At 47.8% G+C, this 20,427-nt stretch overlaps 1 protein-coding gene, 1 long non-coding RNA gene and 1 pseudogene across 2 annotated transcripts in view; 2 read left to right on the top strand and 1 right to left on the bottom strand.

Moving 5' to 3' along the window:
- LOC144888591 (uncharacterized) overlaps positions 1-8,186 on the bottom strand; it is a 33,244-nt gene extending 25,058 nt beyond the window's left edge. Inside the window, exons 1-2 of the long non-coding RNA XR_013621150.1 lie at positions 8,142-8,186; positions 7,037-7,109 (exon numbers count right to left, since the gene is read on the bottom strand). This is a non-coding gene — a long non-coding RNA (uncharacterized LOC144888591). The remainder of the gene's footprint in view (positions 1-7,036; positions 7,110-8,141) is intronic.
- Positions 6,166-20,427, top strand: part of LOC137438563 (visinin-like protein 1) — a 41,707-nt gene continuing 27,445 nt past the window's right edge. The window contains exon 1 of the mRNA XM_068133708.2: positions 6,166-6,331. Coding sequence (XP_067989809.1) covers positions 6,170-6,331 — 162 coding nt within the window. The 5' untranslated portion in view covers positions 6,166-6,169. The remainder of the gene's footprint in view (positions 6,332-20,427) is intronic.
- Positions 8,670-10,097, top strand: LOC144888737 (28S ribosomal RNA; annotated as a pseudogene).

The following is a 20,427-nucleotide window of genomic DNA, read 5'->3' as shown; positions in this document are numbered from 1 at the left end:
GGCAGCGCTGAGGTCGAGGAGGACGAGAATGTTGAGGTTGCCAGCGTCAGAGGAGAGGAGAAGGTCGTTGGTGATTTTGAGGAGAGCAGTTTCAGTACTGTGGTTGGAGCGGAATCCGGATTGGAATGTTTCATACAAGTTATTGGCAGAGAGATGATGTTTGAGTTGAGTGGCTACAGCGCGTTCCAAAACTTTTGACAGAAAGGGTAGGTTGGAGATGGGTCTGAAGTTGTTTAGGGTGTCAGGGTTTAGACCAGGTTTTTTTAGAATGGGGGTAACAGCAGCAATTTTGAGGGAAGGTGGGACGATGCCTGTAGACAGGGAGGAGTTTATTGTTGCAATGATAAGTGGAGAGAGAGCAGGGAGGGAGGCTTTGACAAAGCTGGAGGGGATGGGGTCAAGAGTGCAGGTGGCAGTTTTCATTCCTATGAGGAGTTCAGAGAGGTCAGTAGGAGAGATTGGGGAGAACCGAGACAGGGGATGGCAGGACAAGGGGGGGCAGGTGGTTGGAGGGGGAGCGGGTGCGGCGGTGGTCAAGCTGTTGTAGATGTTGTCAATTTTGCGTTGGAAGAAAGAGAGGAAGGAGATGCAGTTGTCTACTGTGAATGACTGGGTGGTGGTGTTCAGGGGGCGGAGGAGTTTGTTTATTGTCGAGAAGAGTGCTTTTGGGTTTCCGGAGCCAGAGTGGATAATTTGAGAGTAGTAGGCAGAGCGGGCGCGGGAGAGGGCATCTTTGTAGTGTTGTATGTGGTCCTTGTAGGCTTGGGAGTGAACTGTGAGACCCGTTTTATTGCGGAGTCTTTCAAGTTGGCGAGCACGAGTTTTCATCAGGTGGAGTTCAGGGGTAAACCAGGGAGCAGAATGGGTGAAAGAAACTGTTTTGGTTTTTACAGGCGCAAGCTGGTCAAGGCAGGAGGAGAGAGTGTGGTTGTAGTAGTCAGTGAGGTCGGAAGGGGTGTGGAGGTCAATGAAGGGAGAAGTGGACATTTTTTCAGAGAGGGTGGATGAGAATGAGGTAGGTGAAAGAGCGTTTAGCTTACGGAAGTTGATTGTGCGATAATGCCTTGGTGTTGGGGCGGGGATGTTGATGGTCAGAGTGATGGCTAAGTGGTCAGAGAGGGTGAGGTCGGAGCCATAGAGATGGTGCAAATTTAATCCAGTGGAGCAGACAAGGTCCAAAATGTGACCACGGATATGGGTAGGAAAGTCGACATGTTGAGTGAGGTTAAAGCAGGTGAGTAAATCAGTGAAGTCAGTGGTTATTGTGGAGTCAGTGGAGTCCATGTGGATATTGAAATCACCAAGGAGGAGGATTGAGGGGGAGAGGGAACATAGCTGGGTCAGAAAGTAGGAGAAGTCAGACAGGAATGATGGGTGTGGTTTGGGAGGGCGGTAGACGACAGCCATGACTGACTGCGTGTGACCAGAGAGTTTTAAAGCCAGGTGTTCAAATGATGGAGCAGATGAGATGGAGATGAGGTTGGTCTTGATGTCTTGACGGTGGATAACGGCAATTCCACCACCTCGGCCCTCCGAGCGTGGTTTATTGACGTAGGAATATCCATTGGGTGTAGTGAGGTTGAGTGTGTAGTAGTCCAGAGGTTGTTGCCAGGTTTCGGTGAGACAGAGAAAGTCCAGTTTGTTATCCAGGATGTATTCGTTCAGGATGAGGCATTTATTGTTGAGGGACCGGGTGTTGAACAGGGTGAGCTTGATGTTGTTTTGAACAGCAGGGATGAATTCAGGTGATTTAGCCAGGGTTCGTAGGCAAGAGGTGCGATCGTGTGGGTTGCTGTGACCAGGTGCGCTGGGACGAAGAGTGAGAGTGCGCTGAGCCGACCAGAGGACGGGGATGGAGTGACCTGATTGCAAATAAACAAACTTGCGACCGGAGCCATGGTGAATGTACCTGGGTCGTCGGAGGAGTCCATTTGATTTGATGGCAGAGATGCATGATGGGGTGGAGCGGGTATTGAGCAGAAGAAGCCTTGCGGCGGAGTACTTCAGAGCCATGCCAGGCAGGAGCGAAGGGACGAGTACGAGGCCAAGGTCGAGGAGGCAAAGCGGCAAACGCAGCGGCAAACGCAGCGGCAAACGCAGCGGCAAACGACTGCAGCCGCTAATCAAGACCACAGCGGCAAACAAGGCCACAAGGCCACCAAGACCACAAGGCCACCGGCAAACAAGGCCACGGCCACAAACAACGGGAGCGGGCCTTTCGATTCCGTATTCCGTACCATCAAAAGCAGATTCCGTTATCCAGCCGGAGAACACGCGGCACGTGCGGGTGTGAAAAGGCAGGACAGGTGTGAGATGTCAGGTCAGAAAAGTAGAAGCAGACCCTGTACATCCATCCAGTCGGAGAAGCGGCGAATATGCAACGCCAGCGTCCTCTCGCAACCGAACCCGGAAGTCGTGTGTGTAGATATATCGTAGATATATCCCGAAGTGTAGATATATCGATATATCGATAAATGTGTAGAAGAAGTGTAGATATATCGATAAATGACTGTACCCGAGTTGCCGTTTTGTCATGGTTTAAACCAATCATAATTCCAACAATTATTTTGCACAAATGTATTTGTAATATACGTGATATCACATTTTATAAACAATTGAAGTTGAAAAAAAAAAAAATTCCTGAAAAAATTCCAAAAAAAAAAAAAAAAATTGAAAGTAAAAAAAATAAAAATACCCTTAGGACATACCGACGGGAGAGATACCGACGGGAGAGATATGTATGGTGTACCATACAGGTGTATATATATATATATATATATTGTTGCGGTTTTGAGTTTTGTGCAATAAAGGTTAAATTTCCCCCTCATAGTTAGTCACACAACAACACGTAGCCTCGCGATAGTTCAGTTATTTCATAATATGTGTGAGAATAGTCCTTTCCCTGTGTTAGTTTTGCGTTGAGTAGAATAATGAGAGTCGGTCCTTCTCATACTTCCATTGCCTTATGCCGCCTCCATTGCCTTCTGCCTCTTACGCCTCTTTGTGCTGCCTTTGGCTTTTTGGCGCGAATTAACACGAGGCAAGCCTGGCAGGTCAGGTCGGGACCGAATGAGGACGGCAAAGAAGCTGACGGTAAGCGTGAGCCGCCAATCAGGGCTCAGAGGGTGTGGCTGCAGCACTGCGTCATGGGGTGTGGTTGGAACGTTCGAGAAGGCTCTGGGCGTGGCAAATATAACCCGTTGCGCAAAGCCCCAGGAGACGAAGAGCGTCGAGGAGTTGGAAGAGTCGAGGTCAGCAGAGCGGCAGCTCGGAGCAGGAGTTGAGTGCGGAGAGGTTCGCGTATTGATGAGGGTTACGAGATCGGAGAAAGACGCGCATGAACCGGGTAAAAGCGCTCATATTAAAGTGGATGCTCGGTTGAGCTTAAGGCCGAGCCTCTGTTGCATTGGGTTACGCAAGTGATAGCGCACTGGTTACTAAACGCGCTGTGGAACCGCCTAGCCGCGCTGAGAGACGCGTACATTTCCTTCCTGCCTCATCTGCCTTTTGTTCGAGGGACGCGCTACGTGGATTCCTTTCCACCGCATGCTTGCCTTCTTCGCGGGACGTGCTGGGACCGTGGAGAGCACGCCGGGCCGCCGCTCCTGGATGATCAAGGCAGCGCGAGAACAGCATCCTGCCTGCAATTTCCCTGTGTGAGTGTGACCGGGCCCGCGTCTGGGATTTAAGCATAAGACTGATTAAGTTCTGCTCTGTGTCTGCTTTCTACCAACTTGTACATTGTGTAAATAATAATAATAAAATCCTGTTATTTCTTTATTCGACCGCCTAGTGTTTTCCCTCATTGACTAAGCGTGGTACGAAGAGAACCGCTCTAATCGGGGTCCAATATTAATGGTGACTGCATGGACCACGTGGTACGCAATCCGCTCGGTGTACTCAAATTACACGTGGCTCGTGCGAGGCCTGGTTCCCCGCTTCTGTGGCGGCGCAGGTATTTAGGTACGAGCGAGACTTCGTCCCGAAACCCTACCTTGCGTTTGCCCGGAAGAGGCATTTCAAGTCTCGGTTACGCCAGGCCCAGAAAGAACATGGGGCTTAATCCCCCCTTGGTAAGGGTAGGAAGGGTGGCGGAAAACCGTTACAATATATATATCAATCATAATAAAATACACTACCCAGCTGAGCCAAAGAAGCAAAGAAACCAAAGGGCTCCCCGACAATACTGCGCTGGAGGATATTTATTTTTTGGCATGGGGCCGGTGTATTTTGAATGTATCTGTACTTGTAACTTTTCTCTTCAGGGTGAAAAAGAAACAGCAAACATTAAAAGCATTTTTTTTTTTTTGTATACAGAGTCGAGGCTCGTGAAAGAGCTAACATTTATCAAAAAAACAAATCAAACAAACAAGCAAACAAAGTATATAAAAAGGGGAGCGGTCGACAAGATGGGGAGAGAAGGGGAGGAAGCACACAAACACAACATTTGAGAGCAGGGACATCGGGAGATGTTTTTGGAGGGAGAGGGCCTGGGGGGAGGCAGGATAGGTATAAAGCGCAAGGACACCAAGGACTTCCAGGAAAGAAGTCAAAAGTCACCTCAAAAAAGTGGATTTGGGGTGAAATTAGCGGGGGTAGAAAAGATCAAGGTTTTGGATTGGGGAAGATAAGAGATGGTGGTGAACAGCCGTTTTAAAGACCTGGAGGGAGGAGTGGGATTGAAGAGAGTGAGGGAGTTTGTTCCAGAGGCGGGAGAAAAGAGGAATGAAGGAGTGAAGGTGAGCAGAGAGTCTTGATTTCGGCAGTTTAACCATAAGAGGGTTGCAGGCAGATCTTGTGCGACCTGCAGGAATATTTGGGGGACAGAGCCCAGAGAGAGCTGGGGGAGCAAGGCCGGAGAGGAGTCGGTAGAAGACGGAAAGACCACCAACCTGCCTGCGGTGATTAAGTGAAAGGCCCTCGAAGATAGCGTCATCGCGGGAGATTCCAATGATTCTGAACGCTTTGGTTTCAACAGCGTGAAGACGAGCTAGGTGTGAGGCAGGAGCACCAGCCCAGAGGGGAGAGCAGTATTCCATAGAGCTGCGGATGAAAGCCTTGTATGTGGTGAGGAGCTCAGGTGTGCACGGACACAAGGAAGGAAGGACTTCGCACGACGGAGGATGCCCAGTCGGCGACTGGCTTTGGAGGCCAGCTTGGAAATGTGGTTTTCCCAGGAAAGATCATGGCAGATAGCGAGACCCAAAAGCTTGAGTGACAGAACTTCTTGGAGAGGATTATTCAGAAAGTAGATGGGAGGGTTGTCCAGTCGGTCTTTTCGGAGAGACATCGTAAGAGTGTTATGTTTGTTTTGTTTTGTTTATGTTTGTTTATATTTGTTTATGTCACGAATGTTGTTAAAAGTTTATTTTTTATATTAATGTTATTTTATTTGTGATTGGAGTTATGCTGTTTGGAATGAAAAAAGAGATATCGAGTTCAAGTGAATGACGAAATGCCGTGACAGTTTCTACTTTCTAAACGTGAATTCGCGGATCGCCATATGCAGATTCGCCATTGACTGGGTATGGACCACCGTACCTGTTTGTTTGCCAACGGGTACGTTTTTCATGGAAGTCCTTCACGAACTTGCTGTCCATGTCTGACATGCGACTGAAGGTGCTACAGGAATGCGGAATTTATTGGTTTCATGCTTTAGCATTCGCCGTTTCTGCATTGTCTGTTTGCTTCTGGCCTCCCACCTGTGCGTAGCATGGGTACCTCACTCGTAAAGGATAATTCCTTTATGGCCCAGTGGAATTGGAATCAATCCAAGGTATCTAAACACGATATATTATATACACACAAAAGCAATAGCAATGTTTTGGCTTCATCACATAACCGAGTTGGTATTTTTACGAGGCATCGAGCAATTAAGCCAGGTCTTCCATGAGCCTCGATATTGCACAGGGAGAGACAGAGAGACAGAGAGACAGAGACAGTGAGAGAGACAGAGACAGAGACTAAAAAGACATGCTGGTCCACTTGATTAACTATACCCAAAATTAAATGCCAGAAAGTAACCAGAGATAAACTTTCAAGTATAGTATTTATTTTCTTTAACCACAAATTCTGACCAAAGCTCATATAATGATGTGTGAAGAGGTTTCACTCTATATTCCCATTGTATGACCACTGTCTCCCATTCCTGTAGGTCCTCTTTTCCACAATGGGGAAACAGAACAGCAAGCTCGCTCCCGAGGTCTTGGAGGACCTCCTCAAGAGTACCGAGTTCAATGAACAAGAACTCAAACAGTGGTACAAGGGATTTCTTAAAGACTGCCCAAGTGGAAAACTAAACCTGGAGGAATTCCAGCAACTCTACATCAAGGTAAGACTTTCCGAAGACTCGAAATTGAGAGAGTAAAGTTTAACCTTTTACTTACAACCACAATTAAATCCCAGATTTATAAATGTCTTTGATCAAATATGGAGCTACGATTCGGATGACAATTTAAATAACCCTGTAGGTCGGCCAGTATGAAGCCTTAAGATAATAATCAGCAATGAAGCAGGTTTAAATAAGTAAAGAAATTTGTGATCTCGCTGCCCCAATTAAACGAATTACCTGCTGAGGTTTGGTAATGGGATGGTAGGCCTACTGATTGGGGGAGGACAGGGTATCTCAGAGGAGTGCACGTGACTTTGAGATATCTCGTCGGGGTTAAATTTCTTCCTCCGCACGAAAGCTTTCTTGGCGCTTCGCAGGTGGATCGATGAATCAGAGAGTGCATCTCTGGCTAGAGAAGAAGCTGGCTGTCCCGTTCGCTAGCATTTGCTTAGCGGATGTTTAAGTTGGATACCCTGTCAAAATATAAAATTCCTGCCTTAATCTACAGGGATGGGGGAGGAGTTCACTGCATCAGCAGCACAGCTGTACTCCGAGAAGTGATGCAGCCAACATCCAGATGCTGCACAATGAGTAATTAACTGTGATATTATAAAGGGCAAAGATATATTCTGTGCGTGGCAAGGGATAGGGTTAAAATGCTTTCTTCGACTTATGAAAGAATGAACTTGAACAAGTAAAACTCACCAGGGATGTTAGTCGTTTTCTCCAGTTGTTTATCACCAGTTCCACACATTTTTCCAAGCAGAGGGAGAGTTTTCTGTTGCTGTGGGAATAGGAGTCCAGATTTAGCTCTGAGAACTTTTTCACTCCCCCATGAGCATGCAAAGAGAACGTAACATTTTGATCTTCCTCCCTGAGTAGATAAGATTACGGGGGTTGCCTGTTAGAATTCCCATTGGAATTCCTGGCTCGGGATGCAGGGAACCTATCTTCCAATCCAATTTAGCATGCAGTATATATTTACCCATTCTCGACTGTCATTGCAATATTACACTGTCTACTTTTCTTTGTCCTGTGCGTGATATACATATTGCACGAAAATAGCTCAAGGCACAAGGGGATTAATTAGTTCGTTATTTCATAATTAATGTTAGAACAAGAACTTGTGCAGGCTTGATGGGCCTAATGGCCTCCTCCTGCATTGAAGTTCCTTGTAATTCTTTGGCATGCACTCGAGGCAGGTGCTGACTCATGCCATTATGAGAAGTCATGGTTGTCTTGTGATTCGATGCATGGAAGAACATTTTTAGAAGTGAACTAACTCCCCACATGCATGTCCCCAGTATGTACAGATAGCAAATGTCTTACATTCCGTTCATTCTCTTATTACAACTTGCAGTTGCAGTTTATATTTTGCAGGATTCAAATTTCTTGTTTTGGGCATTGATGTTTAATTTCACTATGAATGGCCTCTGACTTCAAGACCGAAATTGCTTGGCCAATTTCCCTCAAATTTTGCACAAGTGCTCAGGGTAGCCAGAGGCAAGTGATGGGTGCCAAATACATTTTGCCCCATACTCCTCCGTCCCACTCCCCAAAAGTATAGCTTTTCTTGGTTGCTTTATGCAGCTTTCTTTGGTGAGAAGAGCAGAGTGGTTACAAATTATAAAGTCCTAGCTGCAACTGGGGATAATTGATTAGGTGAAAGTTGATTGGTTCTTCCCTCCAATTATGGGTGAGAAACATGATTGGGCCTTTGATATGTTAACTGCTATTGGCATTGCACGTTGTACATGTTAGATAGGCTCAGTGGTGGACATTTCTGTTGATGTTGTCGCTAACAACTCACCAATAAGCGATAAAACTGGTCCGGCAGCTGATGCGGGCGTGTAGCATTGGGATTACCATGCATGTGCTACGTGTAAATGCCTGCAGTCATGGAGGAACCTGGGTAAGGTTTGAAACAGCAAAGGGCTTACTTGTGTAGCTTTTCTTGGTTGCTTTAAGCAGCTTTATTTGGGTATCAGGGCAGAGGAGTTATTCATTACAAAGTCCAAGCTGCAGCTGTGGACCATTGATTAGGTTAGAACTGATTAGTTGTTCCCCACAATTACGGGTGAGAGATGTGATTAGGCCTTTGGTGTATATACATATCTAATATGTAAAGTGCATTCTAATCAATGACTGATATTAATGTTCGGTACCTTCCGGATGTCCTCGAAAGCTGAAATTTGGCGTGCTGCCGGACATCGAAGCCGGTACACCGGGAAAATCACAGAACTGTCGGAAAGCATCCAGAAACCAAAATTTACGGGGAAAAAACCATAAGCGCGTACATAAAGAAAAAAACCTCAAAAAAAAAACAACCTCAATCGACATCAAGCAATTGTAAACTGTGAAATAAACATGACAATAATGTCTGTAAATGAAAAAGCGTCCACAAATGGAAATTTACATTTAAAAAACCGTAAATGCATCCGCAAAATAAATAAGTAAATCTAAAATGATATCTAGCAGGAGGTCGGTGATGCTTGCCCACAACCATAACGCTTCTATTTATTATGTACTTGTTGGTACCTGAAAGATGGTGAGCTACGCCCGGGCAGGGCGAAGCCAGGGGAAACCCTGGTGGAGGCCCGCAGCGGTTCTGACGTGCAAATCGATCGTACGACCCGGGTGTAGGGGCGAAAGACCAATCGAATCATCTAGTAGCTGGTTCCCTCCGAAGTTTCCCTCAGGATAGCTGGAGCTCTCGCTGGATGCGCAGTTTTATCCGGTAAAGCGACTGACGAGAGGCATTGGGGCCGAAACGGCTTCAACCTATTCTCAAACTTTGAATGGGTAAGACGCCCGGCTCGCGTCTTCGGAGCCGGGCGCGTGCGTTCGCCGTCTCCGGGCGGCGGGCGCGCGAGCAAAGAATGCGAGCTGCCCAGTGGGCCACTTTTGGTAAGCAGAACTGGCGCTGTGGGATGAACCGAACGCCGGGTTAAGGCACCGAACACGAACGCTCATCGGAGCCCTGGCAAAAGGTGTTGGTTGGTCGAGACAGCAGGGCGGTGGCCATGGAAGTCGGAATCCGCTAAGGAGTGTGTAACGACTCACCTGCCGAATCAACTGGCGCTGAAAATGGATGGCGCTCGAGCGTCGGGCCTATACCCGGCCGTCGCAGGCGATGTAACCGTTGGCGCGCGGTGACTTTGCTTTTGCTTTGCCGCGCTGCGCACCGTCCGTGCGCTACGCCGCGACGAGTAGGAGGGCCGCCGCGGTGGCGCTGAAGCCTTGGGCGCGGGCCCGGGTGGAGCCGCCGCGGGTGCAGATCTTGGTGGTAGTAGCAAATATTCAAACGAGAGACTTTGAAGGCCGAGGTGGAGAAGGGTTCCATGTGAACAGCGCTTGGACATGGGTGAGTCGGTCCTAAGTGACGGGCGAAGGCCTTACAGACGATGTTGGGCGATGGGCTCCCATCTGCCCCGGTGCGAGCGAAAGGGAATCGGGCTCAGATCCCCGAACCCAGAGTGCGGAGAAAGGTCGGGGGACGGCTCGCGCTTGCCGCGGCCTCCCAACGTTGCGGTAACGCAAAGCGCGCCTGGAGATGGCGGCGGGGGTGCCGGGAAGAGTTTTCTTTTCTTCGTGAAGGGACGGGCGCCCTGGAATGGGTTTTACCCGATAGGGGCCCGCGCCCTGCAGAGTGCCGCGGCTCCTGCGGGCCCTCGCCGCCCCTTGAAAATCCGGGTGCGATGACTGAATCTCGCTCTGGGCCGTACCCATATCCGCAGCAGGTCTCCAAGGTGAACAGCCTCTGGTGCAATGGAACAATGTGGGTAAGGGAAGTCGGCAAGCCGGATCCGTAACTTCGGGACAAGGATTGGCTCTAAGGGCTGGGTCGGTTGAGTCGGGGCGCGAAGCGGTGTACGGGAACGCGCTCGCGGTCGGGGCGAGCCTCCGTTTCCCGGGCCCGCGGGGCTCCCGGCCCGTCGTCCGGTCCGCCGGCGCCTCGCGGCGTGGCATCGGGTTCTACCGCCGGCACGGGCGGTGCGTCCGGGGTCCGGTCCGGTGCCGTGTCCGGGGACGTCCCTCCCGTCGTGGCCCTTGGTCGAGCGCCCCACGTGGTGCGCGCGCCGACCCCTGTGCTCGTCGTCGTTGTCGGTCGCGCGTCCCGCCGGCTCCCACGAGCCTCCCCGTCCCGTCGTCCTCCGCGGGCAACCGTGGTCGCGGCGGGGCGACGGTTCTTGGCGCTGCCGGCGGGGCCGCGGTCGGCGCTTGCGGCGCGACGCTCGGACCGTCACCGCACGCGTCTCGTTGGGGGTCTAACGTGCGCCTCGGGTGGCGGCGGGAAACTCTCCGGTGCCGGTGCGGGTTTCCGGGTCCCCGGCCCCGTCCTTCGGCCGGCGGGCCTTATTGCACAGTTACAATGTGTAAGCATATCCCACTAGTGTATATATATATACAGTGAAACCTTGACTTACGAGTGCACCAACTTACGAGTTTTCCGAGATACGAGCCGTCGCTCGGGCGGTTTATTGCTTTGAGATGCGAGCCGAGATCTGAGTTACGAGCTTACGCCACCCGCCACCAGGTGGGTTCCGGTCACGTGGTTATCTTGCCGTGCAAGCATCTCTGCCGTATATCGCTGCTGCTTTGTTTTCGCATTTTGGTTATTTTGGAGCTTACGCCACCCGCCACCAGGTGGGTTCCGGTCACGTGGTTATCTTGGCGTGCAAGCATCTCTGCCGTATATCGCTGCTGCTTTGTTTTCGCATTTTGGTTATTTTGGAGCTTACGCCACCCGCCACCAGGTGGGTTCCGGTCACGTGGTTATCTTGCCGTGCAAGCATCTCTGCCGTATATCGCTGCTGCTTTGTTTTCGCATTTTGGTTATTTTGGAAAATTTCTTAGTTTTAACCATGGGTCCTAAGAAATTGAGTGCCAAGGGCAGTTCTGAGAAGAAGAAGAGGATGATGTGCTTGGATATAAAACACGCAATCGTCGAAAAACATGAGCGAGGTGTGCGTGTTGTCGACTTGGTGAGGCGGATGTGAAGGCAGCTGAAGATTTTATTATAACCTTTGCCGAACTGATAGAAGCCGAACGATACATCCCCCAGCAAATCTTCAACTGTGACGAGACAGGGCTCTTCTGGAAAAAGATGCCGAGGAGGACGTATATAACGGCAGAGGAGAAGAGCATGCCAGGCCACAACTTGTTCAGAGTGCAGGCGATAGCTCGCCTTCTCTTTGTGGAAAACACGGTGAGATCCTTAACATCCAACAACTAATGGGACACAAACGGGGCGCCCAGTTTAGCGGTACACACATTGATGAATCACCCTGCCTGTGATTCACCCATGACAGGTTACAGCTGGGTCGGGATTCAAACCCAGGCTGGACAGTATAGAGTCAAGTGTGCGTACCTCCAGTCCAGGCCATCCTGCCAACTTGTATGCTGCATACAGGTGAAATATAAAGCGCGAGATATTTTTATATATACTGTATATTTAAAAAAAAATTGGTGTGGTTTTTGGCGGGCTGGAACGGATTAATAGCATTTTAATGGGGAAATTTAATTTGAGAAACGAGCAAATTGAGTTACGAGCTCGGTCACAGAACGAATTAAACTCGTAAGTCAAGGTTTCACTGTATATATGTATATCAATATACAGTCACGTGAAAAAGTAAGTACACCCCATGTAAAGTTTTGACTTTTTCAACATATTTCAACATACAGCTATTTGATCTTCATTTCAACAATATTGATAGATAGTGGGGCGGCTTAGCCCAAATATTCAAAAGAATTGTGCATTTTGTGATACAAGCACGAAATTTGGCACAAATGTACATTAATATGTTGCGAACATTTTCAGATATTGGGCCACTTGAAATTCCGTAATTTTTTTTTTCAAATTTTTTCAAATTTCGTAATTTCAAATTTTTCGGGTGACACCGTCACAATTTCGGTCTTCGAGGCCGGCCGATAGGCAAAGTGTGACCGGAAGGGACGAGGTTCTCCTGACCACGTGGCCCTCGATCTGGGAAGCGAGAGGCGTTCCATTAGTGGACGCGCCCCTCACGCCCGACTTTTGGGCGGCCCCGGCAGGCCGTTTGTTTTGACGTTCCGTGACAGGCCCCGCACCCCCACCTCCGGGCCGACCGGAAGCTTGTGCTGAGTACATCATACCTGAACAACTCAGTGAGGCAGAACACAGCAGTGCACACCAGGGTGACCCCTTCAGTGCATAAACCAATTAACCTGTCCACTGCAGGGCATATAGAAATGAAGTTATTTTCTGCATATAATAATAATATAAGTTCAGTTCTATATAACAATTTCTGTTATCACCACTACCACTACAACTACCACTACTACAAGCTTTGTCTGGAATTTTGTGGACTAACAGACAAACAGACATACAGACAAGCTGGGATCAAAACATTACCTCCTTCCACCATTGAGTGTAGAGGTAAACATCATGGAAATTATATCATGCCCTAGATTTAATTCATGCTTACCCGTGTATTTGCTTCACTGGTTCACAAGGTCTTTTGCATACATGTAATTCAGACTCTCGTCTTCATTGCTGACCACACAATGTTCTCAACATATTAATGTACATTTATGCCAAATTTGGTGCTTGTATCACAAAATGCACAATTCTTTTGAATATTTGGGCTAAGCCGCCCCACTATATCGGCCGGCCTCGAAGACCGAAATTGTGACGGTGTCACCCGAAAAATTTGAAATTACGAAATTTGAAAAAATTTGAAAAAAAAAATTACGGAATTTCAAGTGGCCCAATATCTGAAAATGTTCGCAACATATTAATGTACATTTGTGCCAAATTTGGTGCTTGTATCACAAAATGCACAACAGGTTTGCTATGCTGCTACACTAAGATAAAGGTGATATAATATAACAAATATCATGAAACATTTACATTTTGTAGTCCATTGTAGCCTATAATTTAAATAAACATAAATGCAAATTTCGCATGTGGAAAAAGTAAGTACACCCTTGGCTCTAATAGGTGGTATTGCCCCCTTTGGCAGAAACAACCTCAAGTAGGCGTTTCTTATAACTGTCTACCAGTCTCTGACATCGACTGGGAGAAATTTTTGCCCACTCCTCCATGCAGAATTATTTCAGCTGTGCGATGTTTGAGGGGTTTCTTGCATGCACAGCTCGTTTCAAATCCCCCCACAACATCCCAATGGGATTTTGATCCGGGCTTTGACTTGGCCATTCCAGAACCCTCCATTTCTTTCTTTTCAGCCATTCCTTGGTGGATTTACTGGTATGTTTAGGGTCATTGTCATGTTGCAAGGTCCACCTTCGGTTGAGCTTCAACTTTCCGACAGATGGCCTCACATTATCCTCAAGCACCCTCTGGTACAATGAAGTATTCATCGTGGATTCTATGATGGTGAGCTGCCCAGGCCCTGATGCAGCAAAGCTGCCCCAAACCATAATATTTCCACCACCATGCTTTACAGTTGTTATCAGGTTATTGTGGTCAAATGCTGTCTTTGGTTTTCGCCAAACATGTCTTCTGGTACTGTGGCCAAATAGCTCTACCTTTGACTCATCTGTCCAGAGCACATTGTTCCAGCTGGTCTTTGCCTAGGTGTTCATTGGCAAACTTTAGTCTTGCCCTGACGTTCTTTCTGGACAGCAAAGGTTTCCTCCTGGCACACCTCCCATGTAGATCAAATTTGTGCAGCCTCTTTCTAATGGTAGACTCGTGCACGTTGGCTACCTGTAGGTCCCGTGATGACTTTCTGGGGTTCTTAGAGACTTCTTTCAGCATCTTGCGGTCTGCTCTCGGGCTGAACTTGCTGGGATGGCTTGGCCTGAACAAGTTGGCAGTTGTTTGGAATCTCCTCCACTTGTAGATGATCGTCCGGACAGTCGAATGACTGATTTCAAATTGTTTGGAGATCTTTTAAAATTCCTTCCCAGACTCGTAGGCATCTATAACCTTCTTTCTGAAGGCCTCAGAGAGCTCTTTTGATCTAGGCATGGTGACACCGCACACTTCAACAACAAAGAGCAAACCAAACTAAATGTCTGAGGTTTAAATAACAGGGCTGGCGGCAGGAAGGGCATTTGGCCGTAAAACATTGCTCCAAACAAAGGGGACCCACGGTGCCAAAATAAAAGGCCAACCCCTACTCTGCGGGGAAAAATGGCCTCGAAAGGTGGTGGTGGTCTATACAAGAGAGCCGTTGGTCTGTGTGTGTGTCGACATTTTTCTCAGATGGCTGAACGTATCTTCATCAAACTTTCAGCGGTTCATCAGTGAGTGCCTGGGAGTGTTTTAGGCAAAAAAACTTTTCTATTTTTTAAGTTCGTTTTTTTGGATTAAAAAAAAAAATCACTTGATAGTGCCGAAGCCTTTTTGATTAATGACAGTTATATACAAGTACACATTCGCATAAATAAATACAAAACAAATACCAGACATTTGAACACAAATAATAAAAAAACAATTCCTGAAGTGGTCGAAGTTGGTGGTAAGGCTTCTTCTTCTTCCTGAACGTCATCATACTTAACTCAGAAACGTGATGAACGGCACATTCACCAGCATATTTTCAACGAAAAGGTAAAATGATGATTTGACATTTGTGATGGATTCTGATTTGGATGTAATTGCTTTTCCATTATATTTGCCGTCATTTCAAATATGTCAATGTTTCTTTTTCACTTGAACAACGCCGGGTGCTCCAGCTATAAACGCTTTCATACTTTACTCTGGGTACAAATACAACTTTGTCTGGGGGAGGAACATAGGCTATGTGGCCGCGGCCTCATAGCCTATGTCCTATGTCCGCAGCCACATAGCCTAAGTCCTATGGCCGCGGCCTCATTCGGGGGTGTGGGGGACCGGAAGAGGGGCGTAAATTCTCTTATGTAAATGTGTACCATGTAGCGCCACCTGGTGATGGTGGCAGAGGGTATTACAATTTTCTTTTTTACCTGGGCAACAGAGGTAAGAGGGTATTGCAATTTCCTTTTTTTTACCTGAGCAACACTGAGGTTAAAGCACTCTTTGCACGGGTAAAGATTTTCTCCTTCTCATCCCCCCCTCCCCCAAAACGGGGGGGGCCTGTCAAAATCCCCTCCCCCCCAGAAATATGTATATGTAGTATATCTTACCCCTCCCTCTCCTCTCACACCCCACCCTCCTTCCTCACCCCTCCTTCTCCTCCCTCCCCCCTCCCCCCCCCCCCCTAGCAATGCCGAGCTACTCCTGCCAGTATATATATATATACACTCCATGACCAAAAGTATGCAGACACCTCTTCTAATTAGTGGATTCGGATATTTCAGCCACACCCAATTGCTGACAGGTAAATATAATCAAGCACACAGCCATGCAATCTCCATAGACAAACATTGGCAGGAGAATGGACCATACTGAAGAGCTCAGTGACCTTCAACGTGGCACCATCATAGGATGCCACCTTTCCAACAAGTCAGTTCATCACATTTCTGCCCTGCTAGAGCTGTCCCGTTCAACTGTAAGTGCTGTTATTGCGAAGTGGAAACGACTAGGAGCAACAACAGCCCCAGCAGCGAAGTGGTAGGCCACACAAGCTCACAGAACGGGATCACTGAGGGCTGAAGCATGTAAAAATCGTGTCCTCAGTTTGCAACACTCACAACAAGTTCCAAACTTCCTCTGGCAGAAACGTCAGCACAACAACTGTTCGTAGAAAGCTTCATGAAATGGTTTCCATGGCCGAGCAGCCACACACAAGCCTAAGATCACCATGCGCAATGCCAAGCATCGGCTGGAGTTGTGTAAAGCTCGCCGCCATTGGACTCTGTAACAGTGAAAATACGTTCTCTGGAGTGATGAATCATGCTTCATCATCTGGCAGTCCGACGGACAAATCTGGGTTTGGTGGATGCCAGGAGAATGCTACCTGCCAGAATGCATAGTGCCACCTGTAAAGTTTGGTGGAGGAGGAATAATGGTCTGGGCCTGTTTTTCATGGTTCGGGCTAGGCCCCTTAGTTCTAGTGAAGGAAAATCTTAACGCAACAGCACACAATGACATTCTAGACAATTGTGTGCTTCCAACTTTGTGATAACAGTTTGGGGAAGGCCCTTTCCTGTTTCAGCATGACAATGCCCGCGTGCACAAAACGAGGTCCATACAGAAATGGTTTGTCGAGATCGGTGTGGAAGAACTTGACTGGCCTGCAGAGAGCCATGATCTCAACCCCATTGAACACCCTTGGGATCAATTGGAATGCCAACTGCGAGCCAGGCCTAATTGCCCAACATCAGTGCCCGACCTCACTTATGCTCTTGTGGCTGAATGGAAACAAATCCCCACAGCAATGTTCCAACATCTCGTGAAAAACCTTCCCAGAAAAGTGGAGGCTGTTATAGCAGCAAGGGGGGGGGGGGGGGGACCAACTCCATATTAATGCCCATGATTTTGGAGTGAGATGTGTCATGTTCGGGTGTCCACATACTTTTGGTCATGTAGTGTATGTATGTATGTATGTATGTATGTATGTATGTATGTATGTGTATATATATATATATATATATATATATATATACAGTGCCTCAGAAATATATATACAACAGTGTCTCAGAAATATATATACATATACAGTACCTTTGATCATCCTTGAGATGTCCATACAAGTTGATTGGAGTCCAACTGTGGCCAATTCAGTTGATTGAACATGATTTAGAATAAATGCACCTTTCAACTTATAATACAAGGTCCCACAGTTGACAGTCCATGTCAGAGCAGAAACTCTAATATGAAGTCCAAAGAACTCTCCGTAGAACTCCGAGATAGAATTGTGAGGAGGTATTGATCTGGGGAAGGGTATAAGACAATTTCTAGAGTGTTGAAAGTTCCCAAGAGCATAGTGAGCTCCATCATTTGGAACAGGAAAGAATATGAAACTAACTACCCAGACTCTTTCTAGAGCTGGCCGTTCGACCAAACTGAGCAACCGGGCAAGACGGACCTCGGTCATGGAGGTGACCAATAATTAAATGACCACTCTGACAGAACTATGTAGTTCCTTGGCTGAGATGGGAGACCCTTCCAGAAGGACAACAGTCTCTGCAGCACTTCACAAATCTATGCGTTATGGGAGAGTTGCCAGACAGAAGCCACTCCTGAGAAAAAGGCATGTTGCAGCCTGAGAGCATGGAGCAAAAGGATTCTGTGGTCTGATGAGACGAAAATTTTATTATTTGGCCTGAATGCAAAGCACTACATCTGGCAGAAACCGGGCACAGCTCATCATCCATCTAACACCATCCCTACAGTGAAGCATGGTGGTGGCAGCATCATGCTATGGAGATGCTTTTCAGCAGCAGGGACTGGAGACTTGTAAGGATAGAGGGAACAATGAATGGAGCCAAATGCAGGCAAAATCCTGGAGGAGAACCTGCTTCAGAGTGCAAAACTCGCGAGATCTCGCGAGATCTTGGAGACGGCGGCAGGGATTTTCGAAGCTCCACACGGTCTCCACGTTTTTCGAAGTTAAGTCTGTTCACAATTGTATTTTGTCGAAACTGTATTTATCTTTCGGTGTGTGAAGTTATTGTGTGCAACTTTGGTTGTTTCTCGGTGTTTATCTTTCATAAATTGATCGTCTGTTTGCCGTGTCGCGAGCAAGGCCTTGTACAGTGTGCACTGTACAACCTTGAGGCTTTGTTTTTCTCTCAGTGGTCCGTCGTTTGTGATCCAATAACTTTCGTTCTCTGTATTCCCAGTCTTTTCACCCATAGCCTACTTCCTTGTGTAAATCTCAACTCAAAAAAAAAACAAAAAAAAAAAAACATTTCCTTCTCTGTTCTCATTCGTTTATTCATTCTTATTCGTTCGTTCGTTCTTCGACCACGTGTTTCTCCCCCATTTCCCCAGATAGTTTTCACTCATTAACCTTCAATGTTTACACTTTCCCCTCAAGTTATGTATTCCGTCATATTTTATAACACCTTTTTCTTCTTCTTCTTTAAAAGGCTGCTTTCGACTTGCTCACCAAATCAATTCATCCCAAAAAAAATATCCATCTCCTATAGTGCCTTTTTTCTACATTCCCTAAACTCTCCTGCACTCCATCCTCCATCCAGCGTCCTTAAACGTATTTTTAACTCGAAGGTCACAAGAAACTCATTTTGCAATAAATGTTCGTTTCCCATAAATCGTACACTTTCAAAAATCCAATCTCACCCCTCCCCTCCAAATCTTCCACATAACCCCTCCCCTCCAAATCTTCCCCATCACCCCTCCCCTCCAAATCTTCCCCATCACCCATCCCTTTCAAATCTCCCCCCTTGCCCCCTCCCTCCTAAACTACCCCCTCACCCCTCCCCGCCAAGACGCCCCCTCGCCCCTCCCCTCCTAGACTCCTGCCTCACCCCTCCCCTCCAAATCTCCCCCATATCCCATCCCTTTCAAATCCCTCCCCTTGTCCCTTCCCTCCCAAACTCCCCCCTCACCCCTCCCCTTCAAATCTCCCCACCCTCATTGCTTCTCAATTTCCCCCCGCTCACTCCCCCTCCTCAAAGCGTCCTCCCCGCTTCTTCCCCCTTCAAACTCTCACCTCCATCTCCCCCAACCTTCTGCCTCGCTCTTCCCCCTCCTCAAATAACACCTCATTGTGGCTCACCCAATCACCATCAAACCTTTTGTCCGCCCCATCCTTCCCTTTCTCTGAGCTATTCTGAAATCTCTGACACACCTTCAACAGCTCTCCCTACCTCTTCCACCTCTTCCACATCTTACCCTACCCCTCCTCCCCCCTGTTCTGTATCTGATGCTCCCCCTTCCTCTTCATTAACGGTATGGACCTCAAACATCAGGGGCCTTCGTTCAAACTTAACTGATCTCTCCATACAGGTTGCTTCTGTCAAACCAGACGTGATCTGCTTAACAGAAACTTTCCTCCTTTATGATGTCTCTGATTCCATAGTATCTCTCCCGGGCTACTCCCTCCTCCGGTATGATAGACCTGAGCCTCGTCCTGGAGGCGGGGTTGCTATCTTTATCAAAAACTCTCTTCCTCACTCGCCCTGCACTGCACTCTCTCCACCTCACCCCCAGGAATACCTCTGGCTACGGCTTCCCCTTCGCTCCCACCTCTTGTTCATATGTGTGTTGTACCGTCCACCAAACAGTGATGACTCCATCTACATCTCACTGTCTGATGATATGGACCAACTTCTATCTACTCATCCCAACTCTCTCTTCCTCATATGTGGTGATTTCAACTGTCATCATGCCAGTTGGCTGGGTGTGGGTACCTTTCTCACCAGCCATGGCTCCTCAGCAAAGGACTTCTGCGACTCACTGGGACTGACACAATCTGTCAATTTCCCGACCCGGATCTCAGTCAACGGAACATCTTCTCTTCTGGACTTGGTTATGACTAACTTCCCTGAAAATGTCTGCTGCTCTTCTTCTGCTCCGATCGGATCATCTGATCATGTCCTTGTTAAAGTGGACATCTCTCTGACCATCCTCAGGGAGCCTGCTCAGCGTCGACGAGTCTGGCATTTCACTCAGGCCAACTGGCACGGTCTTCAAGCAGCCATCAATCATCTGGACTGGTCTCCCATCTCTACCACCTCTGACATCAACTCATCCTGGGAATTCTTCCAAAGTAAATTGCTCTCTCTCATGCACAGATTTATCCCATCTCGTCTTCAGTTGTCATACCCTTCCTCCCGTCCATGGTACACGGAATCTTGTGGTGAGGCTGTTGCCCAGAAACAACTTGCCTTCGTCTCCTGGAAAGCAAATCCAACGGAAGGAAATCTCATTTCCTTTCACAAAGCCCGAAACAAGTGTGTGTCCACCCTCAGGAGAGCCAGGAAACAATATCTCTCCGTTCTCAAGACCGAACTCTCTTATCTGTCTCCCTCTTCCAAATCCTGGTGGCGTCTGGTCAAATCCGTTTCTGGTGTTTGTTCCCCCTCCATCCCCTCCCTTACCTCAAACGGCTACACAGCTGACTCCGCACGTGAAAAAGCTGAATGCCTCAACTCTGTGTTTGCCTCTAAATCTTGTGTCCCAAACCCATCCCTCTCTGTACCCACCATACCCAGTCGTACCCTGCTGCTCCTGGACTCCGTGTCCTTTCCCCCTGACAAGG

This window comes from Myxine glutinosa, chromosome 13 (genome assembly GCF_964187855.1).
Source record: "Myxine glutinosa chromosome 13, kmMyxGlut1.1, whole genome shotgun sequence".
In the NCBI taxonomy this organism is placed as follows: domain Eukaryota; kingdom Metazoa; phylum Chordata; class Myxini; order Myxiniformes; family Myxinidae; genus Myxine; species Myxine glutinosa.
The sequence above is the reverse complement of the archived record's forward strand: the minus strand, read 5'-3'. Positions and strand labels throughout refer to the sequence as shown.